The 18570-nt window shown below is 40.3% G+C and overlaps 1 protein-coding gene across 9 annotated transcripts in view; it reads left to right on the forward strand.

Moving 5' to 3' along the window:
- The window catches only part of SNX13 (sorting nexin 13), a 155618-nt gene that overhangs the window by 120550 nt on the left and 16498 nt on the right, over positions 1–18570 (forward strand). For 6 of the 9 annotated variants that reach the window (XM_043541115.1, XM_043541112.1, XM_007069503.4 and 3 more), the window contains 4 exons: positions 6027–6134; positions 7862–7972; positions 9980–10141; positions 18443–18514. In XM_043541115.1, coding sequence (XP_043397050.1) covers positions 6027–6134; positions 7862–7972; positions 9980–10141; positions 18443–18514 — 453 coding nt within the window. The other 3 variants (XR_005224029.2, XM_043541114.1, XM_037890580.2) reach the window with 3 other exon arrangements.

The raw sequence follows: 18570 nt of genomic DNA on the forward strand, positions 1-18570 counted from the left end.
CTTCTGGGAGCCACATGGAGCGGCCCCCGACCCTGCTCCCCAGCTGGAGTGCTGGAGCAGGGCAAGCCCCAGACCCCTTTGTGTATAGGAGCATCACTGTTGGGGGAATTCAGGCAAAAACATGGGGTGAACACAGAAAGGTGCATAGCTCAATGACTGTGTTCCCCCAGCCATTCTTTCACATAGCACCAGTTTCACTAACAGCTGTATAAACCAATTAGTTGCACATTAAGGGCAAGATTCACCAGTGCACTTTGGCTATTTGACCTGTGCACCAGAAGAGAGCAATCTGTCCATAAGTTAAAATAAAATAAAAAAATTAAGATGGTTAGTACTTATGTTCAAATCATTAGACATATTAATGAGTAGCATTCTGTTTCTTTGTTTAATGTTCATACGTGAAACTTACAATGATTTTTAAAAAGGAAATATCAAGACAAAAAACTATTGTTAAAATGGAGTTAAAGTTAAGAGTATTAGTCACTTAAGGGCAAAAAACATTACACGGTTGCTGTAATTAACTGAAACCCAAGTGTTGCAAACCCAGGAAATTCAGAATTAAGGTTTCATTTAAGAGATTCATATCCACATGCTACGGTGTGGAAATTACAAATAAGGCAAACTCTACCCTGTAGTCTCCCAGTAGACTAAAAAACAGCCAGCTAATGTGGCTAGCCTGCATGTTAATGAAACTTTTCAATAATATTACATTAACCCAAATGAACTGATATGATTGAAAATTTCCCCCTTTTATGCCTGTTATGATAGTGCTTTAAAGGTCATTAGAATAAGCAATATCAAGTGTATCACCATGAGTGGTCTAAGACAATATTGTTCATACCTGGGCGGTAAAATCAGTCTAGTATGGGCAGAGATGTCTGCTTTGGTTTTGGTAAAGTGTATATGCTGTGTTAGGATTTACACAGTTAGGTCAGTTTAGGATGATTATATTATTTGGATTACTGTAGGGCCTAGGAGCCCTAGACCCAATGTACCAGATGCTGTACGAACAAAGAACACAAATGAAGGAATTTGCATATTAAATCCGCAGTCCACCTTGCTTTCAACTCTCCTCTTACCATATCATAAAATCGTAGAATTTTAGGGCTGGAAAGGACCTCAAGCAGTCCCCTAGTCTAGCCCACTAAGCTAAGACAGGACCAAGAAACCTATACTGTCTCTGATAGGTGTCTGCCCAACCGGTTCTTAAAAACTTCCAGTCATGGGGATTCCACAGCCTCCCTTGGAAGCCTCTTCCGGAGCTTAACTACCCTTATCATTAGAAAGATTTTCCTAATATATAACCAAAATCTCTCTTGCTGCAGATTAATCCCATTAATTCTTGTCCTGCTTTCAGTAGACATGGAAAGCAATTGATCACAGTCCTCAATATATGCTGGTTCTCCTTTTTAATGTATGTGACCAGGATTTATCATAGAATTTGGTCCGCTGGTTAGACCATTAGCTTCCCCGGCCTGGGCTGGGTACTGATTGGGAGCGCAACATGAATGCTGATCCATGCCCCCCCAATATGTTGGTAGCATATTGCAAAACTTATTCTATAGCATGAACATCATTTCCCTAGCTTGTCAGGCAAAACAAGTGTTCATCAAGTAGGACTATTGAAAACTGTTGAAAATTGTATTAGATAATGAATTTCCGTTATTTGAATTGATGTGCTCTTGTGTAATATATAACTGCATTTTCTCATGATTAATATGAAGAAAGATTTGCACTGAGCCTTATACTTGCATATTTTTAAAAATAAAATAGGTTTTTGTATATTAGTGATTGAACCCTTTGTATTTGGTCAAGTAAAGAGATGCTTTTTACAGGTGTGTTTAGAATTAACCACCAAAAGAATAATGAAAAAAAATTTATTATCTTCAGAAAGATTTGGTTGACCTGTTTTAATTTTTCTATGGAAAGTTAAGTAATGTTCACAGTAGAAGTGTAGTCGGTGTGGAACAGTTCTTTAGTTCATTTGTTGTATTTGTCACAGAGCTTAAGAAATAAAAACTGAGCTTGGGAAATGGGCCATTTAGGTTTTTAAGTGAAATGCTAAGGATCTGTGAGGTCTAGGAAGGGGACAGCTGTTGGCAGTTCTATATACTATTAGACAATCTGCCTTTTATTGCTTCGCCTGTATTCTCATACTCTTAACCCCCATAAAATAAAAGAAAAAAATGCAAAGACTTGTAATTCACCAGCTGGTACAAAGTAGAACCTGTTCACATGAATAAGTGTTAACAACACAATGCTTTTAAAGGAGTCAAATGCTTTTGAACCACATCTTAGTAGCGGTTGAGATTATTGACTATATAAATCCTTTAACTACTCTAAACTGTTGCTCTGTAACATATGTTTACTCTATTTTTTGGTAATAGAAGTGTAAATAGGTTTGAATACTCTGAGAGTTATCTGTGACCATGTTCTTATAGGGTCAAAATAACATTTTTAAATGGAAATGGCCAACTTCTTGAAAAGTAAGCATATATCAACCGATAAGCTTGATGCTTATCGGTTTCAGTTAACGATTAAATTCGGCTGCCGGCCCCACATGCTTGGGGTCCCAGCTGCTGGGACTCCGCGTAAAACATGGGGGTGCTGCAGCAGCCCCCCGCACCTCTAGTTCCCTGGTTAAATATTTAACCGATACAATTTTAATAGGTTACACAGTTACTTTTTTTACATGCTATTTACATCCCTAATATACACATACATATACTGTACACATACCATTTATATTTAATAATTTGTATATGCACGTTAAATATTTTTTTAGATTATAAAAACTATTATCAGAGTTGGACAACTCTGACTAGCAGGGGATATAGAATAATATATTTCAGTATATCAATTCTGCACTCCTTCCTCTCTGCAGGATTAATATCTATTTAAAAAAAAAAAGACATATCACACCCTGAAATCCATGAAGGTGAAACAGCTGTGTTAAGTCTCTTACATCAGTGGGTAAAGATGTGTAGTTGTTGTTGGCCCCATGCTGATAAAATGTATTCTAGAAAAGTGTAGTTTGTACATATAGACACACAGATTAAAAGCCCTGTGGAAGTCAGTGGTAGCCTTTCCATTCACTTCAGTGGGTTTTGCCTTAGGTTCTAGATCACCATAGTTTGTGCTACAGTTTAAAGCAACAATATTGACACTTACAAATTCTTTATTTATTCTTTATTGAGTTTCTTGAAGCTGCAGATAAATACCCATAAAATGTAATTATGGAAGTGTGTACAGAACAGGCTGTAAACCTCAGTTCAACGCTATTGTGTATTAAAGTTAGCTAACAAATCTTGCTCTTTCACAGAGTATTTCATTAACCTGCATATCTTCCAGTTGTGTAAACTATAAATATTTGCATACTGTGGCCTTTCTTTTGAATACACTTTTTAACCTTTTATAAATAATGCATTATCTGTTGGTGTTTGCAAGATCTAAAATCTTGAATCTACAGATTTAAAAAGCAACACTACCATGTATTACCACACAGTGAGATTTGCTATTCTAGCCATTTGGAAAAAATGAGATATTTTAGATGCCTTTGTGTGGTAAGTAACTTGTTAGTACCTATGATGTTGATGTATCTCCTGTGCTCTTCAATATGGGAGTATGCGACAGTGGTGTTTGAACGAGAGTTCTGTTACATCTATCCTCTTACACTTGTGTAAGGTTCTTAAAGGACTTTGCAACAGTGGCATAAGCTAAAGCAGCCCCTCAGGTGTTCTCACTTGTGCAGGGGCTGCCAATGCTAGATCAAGGATCCATAGCTAGTGACTTGCAGCCCACCTACACCCTGATTCACAAGCACAGCTTGTACATTCAGGAAACCTAGTCCTGTGGTTTTTGCCTTTTTATATTTAATTTTTAGCTAGCAGGAAGAACCATCACATTATTAATAGAGACTCTCTAAAAACAAATAACATCCAGAGCTGGGGTTTAATAGTGAGGAAGAAGTAAAGCTTTAATTATCCTGAGACAGTTAATCTCCTCTGTAGTGCAATGGTTTTAGCTGATTCAGGGAAGGGGTACTTTACACTTCCCTGTGGTAGCTTTGAATTAGGCCCAATATTTTATTATAAATAAGAGCCCAGAAATGAGTCATAAGTATTTGAGCCTTCATAAAGGAGGGTTGGGATGTTTGGTAACTCTTATTTTTCTTCAACTTTCACAAAGCTGGCTTGTGGCATTGGTTTCAGATTGAGCAACCCACCCTAGAAGCAAGGGGCAGAAGATTTGTAGTGGGTGGCTGTGTAAGACAGGAAGAGGGAGCTCAAAGTTCTTCTGCTACTGAAACCAGCTTCTCTGGGTGCGTTAATAAGAATATCATCTTCGACCAATAGGGATGTAGAAACTAAACATTAGCACTACCTTTTGTAGGATTGTAGAAACTCAGCACTTGATTGTGATCTTGAACTTCGCTTTAGCTGTGTAATTGACTTTTTTTGTGATGATAGTTTGTGTCTGTTTGAAATGTAAAGAAGTTGTGAATTGGAAAGTTGCTGTACATGAGATACAAATTTATAAAGATGTCTTTGTTATAAAAAAGTGCTTAAAGCTCTGATATTAATTTAAAACAGTTTGTCGGACTATAAGATAGTATAGATATTTACTTTTTAGTGCTTTTTTTTAGGTTGAGCTTCTGTTAGCATTTTTTGTTTTCTGACCTTGGTGTTGCATCTTGAAAATACTATAGGGTTGCTTCCAGTTTCTAGAAGTTAGTATTTTAATAAATTCTGAGACGTGCCATTGAAACCAACTAACCATGCTTGATAGCCTATCTTCCACTTCCAGGGCTTCTGATTAGAATAGTTTTAACAGGATATTTTGTGTCTGTCTCTCTAGTAGTCTTCCTATGTGACACACATTTTTAGAGTGAACTAGACTTAAAGCCAAAAGGGAAAATGGTTCTACACAGCTCTTCCTACACATTGTAATTAATTTAGAGCTGTGGGAACCTTGCAGGGTTTGGTGGTCTTCACAGACTCAACCCTGGAGTTCACATTTCAGGAACTGGAAATGAACCAACCCTCCCCTGTTTGATTGGACTTCACACATCCTGAGAACAGTCGTTCCCTCACTCCCACAGGTGGTTCTTAACTAAATTCCACTTACCCCTTCAGAAGACACAGGTTCCTACCAGTCTCTTAGATGTTTCTAGTAGAAAATCCGGGCTTGCTGAGCATGAAGAGCACTGTCTGAGTCTTCAGGTTCTATTTTTACAACCATATTCTAGGGTATTGCCATGGGAAGACACTATCTCCCTAAAATACAAGGTCTCTCTGGAGGGTCTAAAAATCCCCTCCTCCATATAAAGCAGTGGGACAGAAAAGCACTTTAGCCTGACCAATATGTGCTGCTACCCTAAGCCCAAGGGCAGATAATGGCCTCTGAGTTTTAGTGCGATAACTAAGGGTAACTCTGATTCCCAGAATTCATATGCCAAGAATTTGAGACTTGATTGCCTAGCATATGAATGCTAGAGAAACTGTGGATTCCTTTGCAAGTGTGCTGTGATGTGCCTATCTTGCTCTGCGTTTAATGTGACAGTGGTCACTTTCAGGTCTGGGGGTGTTTCACTTTTCTAACTGGTGTTGCTCCCCCAAAGATACGGTATGCAGTCAGCCATGTGACATCCCAAAAGATCTTGGCATAGGTCCAGACAGTTAAAGAATGGAAGCAGCAGTAGTAGGAAGGAGGCCACTTCCCCAGAAGACTACAGTGGTAAGCAAGGCCTCTGAGGACTTGTGGAGAATGGCAGCAAGCTGGCTGACTTGGAGAGGAGGCAGGAGGACGTTTTGAAGGGGTTTGCAGATGCTCCCAATGTGCAATATTCTATGTGAATATTTTGTACAGTTCTAATTTAAAAATAAGTGGGTGCATCAAGTTGACACGTTATGCAGGAGTTCAGAATAGATGATATAATGGATCCTTCTGGCCATCCAATCTTTTTTTTTTTTTAAAAAAATCACAATAAAAAAAATTTTAACCTCCTTTTTTGTTTGTTTTCCTAGTTCGAAAACCTAGCAAGTATATTGAAGCTTCCTGGTAAAAAGACATTTAACAACATGGACAGAGAATTTTTAGAGAAGAGGAAAAAAGATTTAAATGCATATTTGCAGGTAAGTTCTTGACTAGTCTAGTTTCAAATTTTCCTTCATAGTTATGGCTGTCTGCCTGAACTAATAGTTCTCCATCAGGAATTCAGTAAATTCCACTAAATGTTAATTCAGTCACCATGAGATTGTCTTAATAAAATACCCTGATTTGGAACAACGCAAGTATGTTGTAAATGTCACAGCTGAAGGTAAATGCTAAATTTAACTCTGATCATTTGTGTTTCAGTGACCAGAACTTAAATAATTGAAGTATAAGTGGGGGATGCAGATGCTCAGTTTTATAACGTGTTAATAACCGAGTTTCGAGTTGGATTAACTGAAGTAGTTTATCCTAATGACTGAAAGTGGTTTATTGCTTAAGGAAGAGTATCCCTCCTCTTATACCATAAATAGAACAGTAAAACTTTATTCTAGCTGTTAAAGTTTCCCCTCCTGTTAGCTCAACATCCTTCTTCATTTTCCCCACTCCCAGCTCAACTTTCAAACTTAGTCTACATCTACACTGCAGTTGGGGGTGTGATTTGTAGCTTGTGTAGATGTACCCATGCTACCTTTATTTTACCTATCTTGCTAAAAATAGCAGCGAGGACATGGTAATGCAAGCTGCACAAGCCTGCCTGACTCCCCTGGGTATATACTTGCTTGTGCTGCCTGCACGGAAGTCCACGCCACCCTATCCTCGCTGCTATTTTTAGTGAGCTAGCTAGCTTTAATATAGCATAGGTAAGTCTACATAGGGCTGCAAATCATACTTCCAGCTGCAGCGAAGATACAGTCCTGGTAATTGTGCTCACTTGACTGAAACAATATTCCTGTCTTTTGGTCATTTTTTTAAAAAAGTGTTTAACCACTCTTTTCTTCCATTATTCTGATGCTGAATTCAGTTGTCTCATTTCTAAGTGACTCACTGAGGAGACTGGTCTCTAAACTTTTTGACTCAACAGGGAATGGTTGTCTGAGAAATTTTTTTGTTTCAGCGGGCACTTCTTTACTGGCACGATAAATCGGTGCTGCTGCTATTGAAGCAGCAACGTCGATTTAGCGGATCTGGTGAAGAGACGCTAAGTCGATGGGAAAGCTCTCTCCCGTCAATGTCTATAATCCACCACAATGAGAGGCGGAAGCTTTGTCATCAGGAGAGCGTAGTGTGGACACCACTGTAAGTTGATCTAAGGTACGTCGACTTAAGTTACATTAGTTACGTAACTTAACTAGTGTGCCTTGGGTCAACTTACAGTGTTAATGTTGACCAGGCCTAAGTAAAATTCTAAGAGGGAGTGAGAGTAAACAAAATGCTATGAAATCTAACAGCTGTTTAGATTGTCTAACAACCTGCATTTGTAATATGTATGGTACCTTATTTTATTTCAATATTTTTCCCACGTGTTGATTACAGTGTAACTACTGATTTTAGACTCTAGTTTCAAGATAGCCAAAAAAGATGCTTTTTACAAATAGTGTGGAACTGATAGATCCGTCTTAAAAAAAAATTAATTATGCAATGCTTATTTCCCTCTCTGTAACAATACTCATCTTAAGTAATGTTTAGAGAGAGAATGAAGAAAATACATTCAAAACTGACACTTCTTTGTACAAATATGTAAATTTGGTCGCTGCATACAGTATTAAAAACCTTTATCATATGAAAGGAAATGATATGACTTTTTTCTAAATATGGTATTGTATTTTGGAAGAAGCTGAAAGTTTACAATTAATCTTTTCTTTCTTAGTTGTTGTTAAATCCTGAAATGATTAAAGCTTCCCCAGCTTTAGCCCATTGTGTGTATGACTTTCTGGAGAATAAAGCTTACAGCAAAGGAAAAGGAGATTTTGCGCGAAAGGTAAGAATGGCATTTAATATTTAGCAGATTTTAGTGATGCGTTTGGTGCCATAACTTATTAAATGAATTGAACATATCAGTAACTGACTGCAGACAGTTATAAACCATAGTGTTTTATTTCATGTGCAAGCAATTTTTGAATTTGCATTGTATTTGTAATGTGTGTTGTCAGAAAGCGACAATAATATATCAGGAAATAAGACCAGTATAGAATTAAGAACTTAGCCATTTTTAAAATGTGTTTATTTGTAAGTCAAGGAAACCAAATTTCCAAGAAATGAGTGGGTGTTGAATATGCTGCAGAAGGCCTTTTAATTCTATTGTTGACAAGTTAACTTCCCATCAAAGATTCCTGTTCTCCTGTTCCTTTCCCAATCTCCTACCCACCTCCAACTGAACACATGGCTGCTGCTATCATGACTTCTGCTCTCCAACCCAAAATATGTAATGTGTTTACCTTCTAAGGCGGCTGTTAATGCTGTTTCACATTCAGCCAGCACAGAATACATGGAGATAAGCACCAAAGTCATGTGTCCATCGTTAAGCCTGCACAAAAAAAAATTCTCAGACAACTGTTCCCTGTTGAGTCAAAAAGTTTAGAGACCAGTCTCCTCAGTGAGTCACTTAGAAATGAGACAGCTGAATTCAGCATCAGAATAATGGGGGAAAAAACTCAGTTGTGTTTGTGAAATTGGTGTCTCTGCAAATAGATACTTGTGTTTACAATTGCCCATTTTGCATGGGCAGCTGCTTTTGCAAATTAGGTCCTCGTCATTGCCAAATTTCCAGTGACCTGCATGTCCAACGTCTTAAACTATTCAAAAAGTTACTTTTCAGTTATTTAAACTGCATTCTTTAAAAATTTACGTCCGTAGAGTTGACTGTAAAACATCATTCTGAATTTATCCAGCTTTATGTAATGTCCACAAAAGAATAAAGATTTAGTGTTCTGCTTTCCAAATGTATTGGATCTTTCATAACCTTATCTTTTCCTTTTGTAGACTATTACACTAGGTAGTGTGCTTTTGTTACTTGCACTGTTCTTAAAAAATAGTGTACATTGAAAATACCAGAACACTCATAATTAGTCTCCATGAAATATTATACTAAAAATAATTCAAATGTGTGCGCCTAATGCTGAACATGTTAGACTTAACAAATCACCATGATGCTATTTAGACAAGATATGGGACAGTGAGTCAGGTTGGAGATGAGATGAGAACGAGGGAGGTAGCGCTTCTGGAAGAAGTGAGTTCGGAGGAGAGAAAGGACAATTAGTGGGCAAAAAAATTGAAAACGCTTCAAAGCATAAGGGAGTGCTATGAATGAAGGCATGAAGCTGAGACTGAAGAAGGAGCAATAAATGAGGATTAGATAGGTGTAGGCAGTTAGAGTGGGAATGTGAGGAAATGGAAACTAATATAGATTAGACTGAAGCTAAAATGTTTCTCTGAACTCAGTGGGAAACAAACTTCAGCACTTTGTGGCAATACATAGAAATGTTGCTTAAAGTATAGTTTTGATATGCACATGGGGAAACTTGTCCATATATTAAGATAATATGATACAAAGATATCCAACAACTGCATATAGATTTCCCAAACATTTCAAATATACATGATTGTAAAAAATAAATGCAGAATTCATTTTAACTAATAAGTCTTGGGGCAGAACCTTGAAGACCTTTCAGTAAAACATGTCTGATGTCTGATTTCAGCTGGTGAAATTCCTTATTCTGTGTTTAACACATTGTTCCAAAATTTTAAGCGTTGATAGCCAATTAATTTTTGTCCACATTAGATAGTGTTTCTAGTATATCTGAGTGAAAATACTGAAGTAAAAATACTTTTAATCTAGTGCATGTATCAATTGAATTTTAATATTCAAAGTAAGAGTTGTACTATAAATCGGTTTATTCTCTAGAACAGTGTGACTTTTTTCTTACTTGATGATTGTACTAGTGTCCTCCGTAGGATATGCAATCGTGGTAAATGTTTTCCCCTTCAGATGGACACATTTGTAAATCCACTGCGTAACTCCATGAGAAATGTTTCAAATGCAGTCAAGTCCCTGCCTGACAGCCTGGCAGAGGGGATGACCAAAATGTCAGACAACATGGGCAAAATGTCAGAAAGATTGGGACAAGACATAAAGCAATCATTTTTCAAGGTAAGAATGTATTGGTGAGGTAATATATAGTAGAGTCTAACAGGAGATGACATTCAGGTTTGGGTCCCCTTATCTAAAAACAAATGTTAAACACCCTATTGAATATAAAAGGCTAAGAATAGCGAAACGACTATTATGCAAGGGTTCTATTTACTTTGGAAAGTTGAAGAGTAATTGGAGTTCCAAAAGAAAGCAATATACAAGGTAATTAATGATATAGAGAAGATAAAACAGACACCTAGTTACTTTTAAACTACAAAAAAAAAGAAGGCATTAGGTAAAATTAAAAGGCATCATATTTCAAATTGATGGAAATATTGTGCAAAAAATTACATATTGCCCCATGATTTATTTAGGCCAACAACTCCGCAAAATCTGAAAAAGGAGTAGACCCAACGCACAACTGGCATCCCATTTTTTACTGACACTCTCTTCGAAATAAGGTTTAAGGTAAATAAAAGTGCTTTTATGACCCAAACCAATTTTTAGATGGCCCTGATTTACTCTTTCTTGCTTCCTTGATGTTTCTAGGAAGTTGATATTTCTAGGAAGACGCTTCCCCACTCCCCTCCCTGCTGAAATTGCTAATGAAGTCCCTCAGCAAGGAAGCAACACTTGCTGTTTGAAGAGAGGAGGCAGGAAGGTGCTAGTACTTCAAACAGAAAATCTACAGGGCAATAGGCAATCCTGTGCATTTTTCTCCCCTGCATCTGGCAGCTGAGCATCAGGAAAGAGGTGAAGAAATCCTAAGCTCCACAGACATTGAAAGCAGACAAGGGAGCACTGATAAGGAGCTAAGTCTAGTGCTGGGATTCCTGCTTCTGCTGCCAGGTTTTATGATAGCTTCCTGCCGGTGTCACCTAAGCTGCTGGCTCTGCTCTCTTCCCCACCAAGTCTATGGTGTTGCTGGGAGGGAAGAAGAAGCTGTGGTGGTCTTCTGTACACCACCCACTCTTGACCAAATCTCCCATCGGGCATGCAAATTATTTTTCTTCCTTAGAGGGGCTGCCTTGACAACTGAAAGGGTAGGAATAGAGGAAAGTATTCTACTCATCTGATCCTGCACTAGAAGTGGGAAAACTCAACAGTGATTTAATTGCCTGCTTGCTGGCATTGGTCCTATCAGGGCTCTCTTTCTTCTCCTTGGCTAGCTTATATCTTTGGATAATTTGAACTTCTTTCCTGATCTCACCCACCCCTAGTGTACCAGGTATCTAAGGTTGTAAGTAGGGAGTGGGAACTCTACTTCGTTCTTTGACTGATTGCATGTGAGCATTCCACTCTTGGTGTGTGTGCATCCCAAACCACAGTTGATGGAAAACTTTCCCTCACTAGTACCTGTCAGTGCAGCTTGAGCTCCTTGTGCTGCCTCACACTGCTGTGTGTAGATATAAAGGGCACAGATGATTCACACCCCCACTTTCATTCTTATCACCTGTGACTAATGTTGGTCTTGCTTTAGCAAGTGCTCTCAGCATGTTTTTTTTCATATATGTAGTTATATATTTGTGTAGTTATTAGGGTCAGTTAGTGTTTGAGTTAGTTTTAGTCTGTTTTTCCCACATTTGGAGTTCCATTATCAGTACCAAAGAATGCCTTTGGAAGTATCTTTCCTGGCATGCTCGAAGTCCATGCCTGCGAGTGACCCACACTCTAGTTGCTTGAAATGCTTGGATGAGTCACATATTAGGGATCAATGAAAGGACTTCAAGCCTCAGACCAAGGAAGATGGAGAAGCCAGGCTGAAGTTTCTTTTGGAAGCCATTCTGAAACCACCTTCAGAACCTTCTTGGTCAGAGAGGGTACCAAGTACATCAGCATCTGAGAGATGTGTGCCTTTGATACAGACTGAATCACTGTGTCCAGGAAGAAACAGAAGTCTTTCAAAGACGCTGCTGGGAGAGGCAGCTCTTCAGCCCCAAAGTCTGCCAGGAAAGGGGACAAAGTGAGTAGAATGCAGTCATAATCGAAGCACTCCTCCACTTATTCATCAGCTAAGTCGACCCGTTGACTCCTGCACAGAGGCAGGCACTATCAAGTCTGAGGCCCGAAGAGGTGCCTTCATGGTTGTGGCACCATCTAAATCTCTTGCACACCGGTCAGAGACATTCGTGGTACTGTCCATGCCAGACACATTTCAAGCTGCAAGGGACTTGCTAAGCTTATTGGTGCCAGTGTCCTCAGCGGTGCAGGAGATCATTCCTCCAGTACTGGTAAACCACTTGGAACCAGTGGAGGGCCCAGTACTGAGTCAACCTCCTGGGTCCTGGAGCTCTGCCCTCCAGTACTGTTGAGAAAGAAGCCAGCATTGATGGCTTCTCTTTGCTCTTCCCAGGACTCTCAGTCCCTGGCACTGACTGGAATGGCTCCTCCATAGTCAGGAGAAGGCAATTCTTCTTTTAACTTGGGGTTGCCGCCTATGTTTCCCAGCTGCAGTGTCTCTTGTCACTCCCTTCCTAGATCTTATCTCCTGGGATAATTGTGAGACCCTGTGTCTAGTGCTGGCCTGCATGCGTGGGCTGCATGACATTGGGCTCCAGCGTCTATTCAGTGACCCTTCTGCAATCCATGAAGGTTTTCCCATTTCCAGATCTTCACCTCATCAGTGGCATTCAGTTTCCCTGGGCTAGAAGTTGGGAGTCAGATTGTTGAGCGCCTCCTGATCCCAAGCAGGAAGATGACGTTCAGGAGCATTCAGTGGGACAACTAACAGAGGAGACTCATCTACCTCAACCTGTGCTAGCTTCATCTGGTCCAAATGAAGCAGTTTCCTTGGAGGTGTCTTTGCCCCTTCTGATGATTACAGGAGACATCGGCCTTGGACATTCAGGTAGAAGAGGTTAGGGAATCTTCTCAAAGCCTGCTATCCTGGCCTGTGCTGTTCCATCTTGGGTGGCACCGCAAATAAACGAACCCATCAAGACTCTCTGGCAAACTTCCTCCTTTCTTCCTCCCGCATCAAAGCAAGCAGATATCTAAAATAGATAAAGTTTTGCATGGTCATGCTGGCTTCCATTATTCTCTCCCTGGATCCTGGAGATTTGTATGTTGCCCTTGACTTAAAGGACCCCTATTTCCATGTGATGATTTATCAAGGCCACAGGAAGTATCTCAGGTTCCTGGTAAATTAATCTCGTTACCAGTTTGCACTGTTGTCCTTTGGCCCATGGGCAGCTTCCCGGGTTATTACAAAATGTATGGCAATGGTAGCTGCCTTTCTGACAAGATTAGGAGTACATGTCTGTCCCTACTGGAAGACTAGTTTGTGAGGCACCATTCCACAGTTCAGGTACTCTTCAGTCTATCTCTCATTCAGTCAGCTTTCAAGTCACTGGGTCTGTTGATTAACTCAGAAAAGTCTATGTTCTCACCAATTCAGAGGATAGAATTTATAGGAGCAGTACTGGATTGTATCCAAGCCAGAGTTTCTTTCCAGAGTCAAGGCATCCGACAATTTGATCCATCATTTTAGATTTTAAGGTTTACCCTTACAACTGCACAGAATTGTATGAGGTTTCTGGAACATATGGTCTCTTGCAAGTATGTGGTCTGGTATGCCAGATCGTGTTTCAGGATTCTACAAGATTGGCTGGCCTCAGTATTTTTGCTGAGCCATCACCATTTGAACACTGCTCAGAGTGCCCGCTCACATTTTATTGTCTGGACTGGTGGACAAACCCTGTCAAATTTGCATAGGAGTTCCATTTGTCCTCAACCATCGCTAATGTTAGTAATGGATATGTCTTTCCTGAACTGGGGGGCTCATCTGGATTCCCTTCAGTCATAGGGGTTATGGTCCACAAAGGACATGATTCTTCATGTAGATGTCAGAGTTGAGAGCTAGCCATCTGGCGTGCCAGGTTTTCCTAACTGATATCAAGGGAAAAAACCTGCTCGCTCTTACAGACCACACACAGTCAATGTTCTGTCTCAACAGATAAGGAGGGGCCCACTCGTCCCAGTTCTGCTATGACACAGTTATCTATGGGATTCCTGTATTACCAACACAATCGACCTCAAAGCCTCTTACCTTCCCGGGATGCAGATAGAGCTGTCAGATCACCTAAGCAGGTCATTTTTGAGTCATTAGGAGTGGTCTCTTCATCCAGATGTAGCCAGGTCCATTTTCCAGGTCTGGGGGATTCCCAAGTAACTCTGTTTGCAATGAGGTGCAGCAGGAAATGTCCACTGTTTTGGTCCCCAAAAAGTCACAGTCTGGGTTCCCTAATTGATGCTTTCTTGTTGTCCAGTCTTTTTAATCTCTCCTCATATGGAAACGTTATGTGCCCTTAATAATTTTTGTTTCCCTTCTCTGTACCGTTTCCAATTTTAATGCATCTTTTATGAGATGTGGCAACCAGAACTTCACACAGTATTCAAGGTGTGGGTGTACAATGGATTTATGTAATGGCATTATGATATTTTCTCTTATTATCTATCCCTTTCCTAGCGGTTTCTAACATTCTGTTAGCTTTTTTTGACTGCCTGTGCACATTGAGCGGATGTTTTTAGAGAACTATCCACAATGACTCCAAGATCTTTCTTGAGTGGTAGCAGCTAATTTAGATCCTATCATTTGGTATGTATAGTTGAGATTGTTTTCCAATGTGCATTATTTTGCACTTATCAACATTGAATTTCATCTGTCATTTTGTTGCCCAGTTACCCGCTTCTGTGAGATCTTCACAGTCAGCTTTGTACTTATGTTGTGTAATTTAGTATCATCTGCAAACTTTGCCACTTCACTATTTACCCCCCTTTTCCAGATCATTTATGAATACGTTGAACAGCACAGGTTCCAGTACAGATCCTGGTATTTATCTGTCCATTGTAACAACTGGCCATTTATTTCTACCCTTTATTTCCTATTTTTTAATGAGTTACTGATCCATGAGGGGTCCTTCCCTCTTATCTGATGTATGCTTTGCCTGGTTGCCTGCTCCACCCAAACCTGAAGGCACTCCATTTAATGGCGTCGATGCTCTATGGTTAGAGCTAGGAAGGAGTCGTGTTCAAAAGAGCTTCTAGATGTGCTGTTGAATACCGAAAACTATCTACTAGGTTTACTTCCTTCTCTAAGTGAAAGCATTTCTCTATCTGGTCTCATTAGTCTGGAGTTTTGCTGATTACATTCTTCAATCCAGCATACTTGGACTGTCTTTTGTACCTGAAACTGCAAGAGTTGGCCATAAGCTGCTAAGTGGATCTTGATGAAACCATCTCGGCCTTCCATCCTCAGGTGGATAACAGTCTATCTTTTCTAATTAAAATATCAGTAAGATTTTTGAAAGGTCTGGAAAGATTGTACCCTCAGGAACAAGATCTGTTCTTCCATGGGACCGAACCTTGGTATAGTCAAAGCTTATGGGTCCTCCTTTTGAGCCTTTATATATCGGTTTACTGCATCTTTCAATGAAGGTGGCAGTTCTGGTGGCCATTGCTTCTGCTAGAAAGCTAAGTGAGCTGCAGACCCTGATGTCTGCTCTGTGTTATACTGTTGTCTTTAAAGACAAAGTTTACCTGTATCCTCATGCAAAATTTGTCTTGGAAATGGTATCTAACTTCCATATCAACCAGGTGATTTAGCTATCCTCATTCATTCCCAAACCACACTTAAATAAAGATCAGGAAAGGCTGCTGCATACTCTGGATATTTGGAGAGCGTTGGCTTGTCAAGTCCAAGCAGTTCCATCAGCCTTCTCAGCTCTTCTTGGCAGTCAAAGACAGTGTGACACAGCTCCCAGTTCTTTCTCAGAGAGAGAATCTTGGATACTCTCATGTATTTTCTTGTGCTTCAGTTTGGGTAATGTTATCCCGCCAATCAGTGTGACAACACATTTGACAAGATCACAAGCAACTTCTGTGACCTTCCTGGGCAAAGTTCCTATCCTAGATATTTGGTCTTTGGTGCACATTTGCTTCCCATTATGCTATCACTCAACAACCTAGAAATAATGCCAGATTTCGGTGAGTTGTCCTTCAGTCTTTGTTCAGATAGGCTCCAATCCCATCCCTTTCATGGCTTCTGAGTCACTAAGAGTGGAATGCATATATGCAATCACTCAAGAAAAAACTGTTACTTACCTGTTGTGCTTCGAGATGTGTTGCATATGGCCATTATATGACCTGCCCTCCTATCCCTTTGCTTGGGAGCTTTTCTGACAAGAAGGAATTGAGGGAAGTTGGGGCCAGCTCCACCCTTCATATCTACACGCAGTAGTGCACAGCAGTGGCATGCTCAAGCTGCCCCAGCAGGAACAGATGAGTGATCGTGTTTTCCACCCTAAATCCCATGTAATTTCAACCTCATGGAAAAGTATTCAAAAGAGATAAAATCAACAGGCTCTCCTAGATGTTTTCATGGGGTTCTATAGGAATTACTCTACAAACCTGTAGAATTTAACAATGAAAAGATACTTACTGTATAGTGGCTTAAAAATAATATAGAGACTTTATCAGAGATTAGGGTGACCAGACGTCCTGATAAAATTGGGACTATCCCGATATTTTACTCTGTGTCCACGTCCCGACGGATGTATGACTTGGACGCCATTTGTCCCAATATTGTAAGGTAGCCCGGCGATGGTGTCCGGTTGGCGCGGGGCTGGCAGGCTCCCTACCTGGCTCCGTGCAGCTCCCTGGAAGTGGTAACATCTCCCTCTGGGTCCTAGGCTAAGGGATGGCCAGGGGGCTCTGTGTGCTGCCCCCTGTTCCTGGCCAGTGGGAGTTGCGGGGACGGCACCTGTGGGTGAGGGAGTGCACAGAGCCACCTGGCCATGCCTCCGCCTAGGACCCAGCGGGAGATGTGGCCAGTTCCAGGGAGCTGCCTGAGATAAGCATCAGCCCACATACACTCCTGCACCCAAACTCCCTCATGGAGTCAGCACCCTGAACCACCCCCCCAGCGCTCCCCCAGTTCTGAGACCCCTCGCAGCAGGGCCAGAGCCAGGGCCCTGCATCTCCCACTGACCCGTGGCTTGCTGCAGGGCTGCAGCCGGGACTGTGCTTCCCCGATCCATGTCAGGGTCCGGGCCCAGGGGCTGCTGTTGAGGCTGTGTGACGTGACCCCTTGCTTACGGCGGGGACTGCTACCCCGACCCATGGCTTGTGGCAGGTGCCGCGGCCTGGGGCTGATGTTGGGGCTGTGCACCCCTGACCTGCAGCTTCCTTGGGCTGTGCGCTCTAGTGGGGGCTGTGCGTCATGTGTCCTGATATTTTATTCTTGCCATCTGGTCACCCTATCAGAGATACAATTCTATATTAAGTTTAATACAGTTGTTTAAAGATATATGGAAAGTTTATAACTTTCTACAGGGCTTTTGTTGGAACAGTTCTTTCCCCAGTTTTCCAAGCAATCTTGCTTTCCAGCAAATTGCTCTTTATCTGCTCCTGTTCACACTTGATCTAATACCCCTAAAATATAGCACATTTTTAAAAGTATAAATAAAAAGTGGAACAAGATGAATGCCAACCATAAATCCTATGAAAATATTTTATTTTCCCTCTTGCATCCTTATCCTTTCTAGTCTCCCACTTTTTTTTTTTTTTTTTTTTTTTGCAAATAATTAAGATTGTAAGCTCCTCAAAGCAGGTACTTTGTGGTTTTATGTCTGTAAAGCTCACCTCTAATATATCTATAGCTATAGCAAGAGCTGAGGTGAGGGCCCTTCTTCCTCAAAACAGGAATGGCAAGACTGAGTCTGGGGTCATATGAAATACAAAACTGTTACTTGTAAAAAACAAAGGTTGGACCTCACCCTGAGCCTCTCTTTTTGGAAAGCTTCCCAATTACATAAATAAGGATAACACAGTTATACTCACAAAGAGAGATCTAGGATTATGAATCCTCATGCTTCAGGCCTGAGATCAGGAAGAAATGTCCACTGTTGGCTCTACAATATGGATTGATGGGTTTTACATCTTTCTCTGAAGAATTAGCCGCTATCTGAAAGGGGATATAGAACTAGACAAACCATCAGTTTCTTCTGGTTTGACAGTTTCTGTGATAATTTTTAATATAAATGTGCATGTGGGTTTTTTCTTGAGGATATTTATACAGTTTTGATAACTATATTGGGAAATGTTTCAAGCTGTGCTGGAAAATAATTCCATATGCAACCATTGATATATCTTGATATGTCACTAACTTGGAATCAAAATGCTTGATAGTAAGTCAGTTATGAAAATTGTATCCGAAATTTTGAAATTGGTTCTGTCATAATTAGAGATTCTCTTTGATGGTTTCCTTGAGACCTTTAATTTTTCCCCCATAATCATGTCTTTTTTTTATTTTGAGTATAGGTGCCTCCTTTAATGCAGAAAACTGATTCAGATCCTGAACACTGCCGTGTTGCAGCACAGCTTGATGACAATGTGAGTCTGACTTTTATTTTAGATTTGTTTAGCTACTTAATTTTAAAGTACCAATG

The sequence above is a fragment of the Chelonia mydas genome, chromosome 2 (genome assembly GCF_015237465.2).
Source record: "Chelonia mydas isolate rCheMyd1 chromosome 2, rCheMyd1.pri.v2, whole genome shotgun sequence".
NCBI lineage: Eukaryota > Metazoa > Chordata > Testudines > Cheloniidae > Chelonia > Chelonia mydas.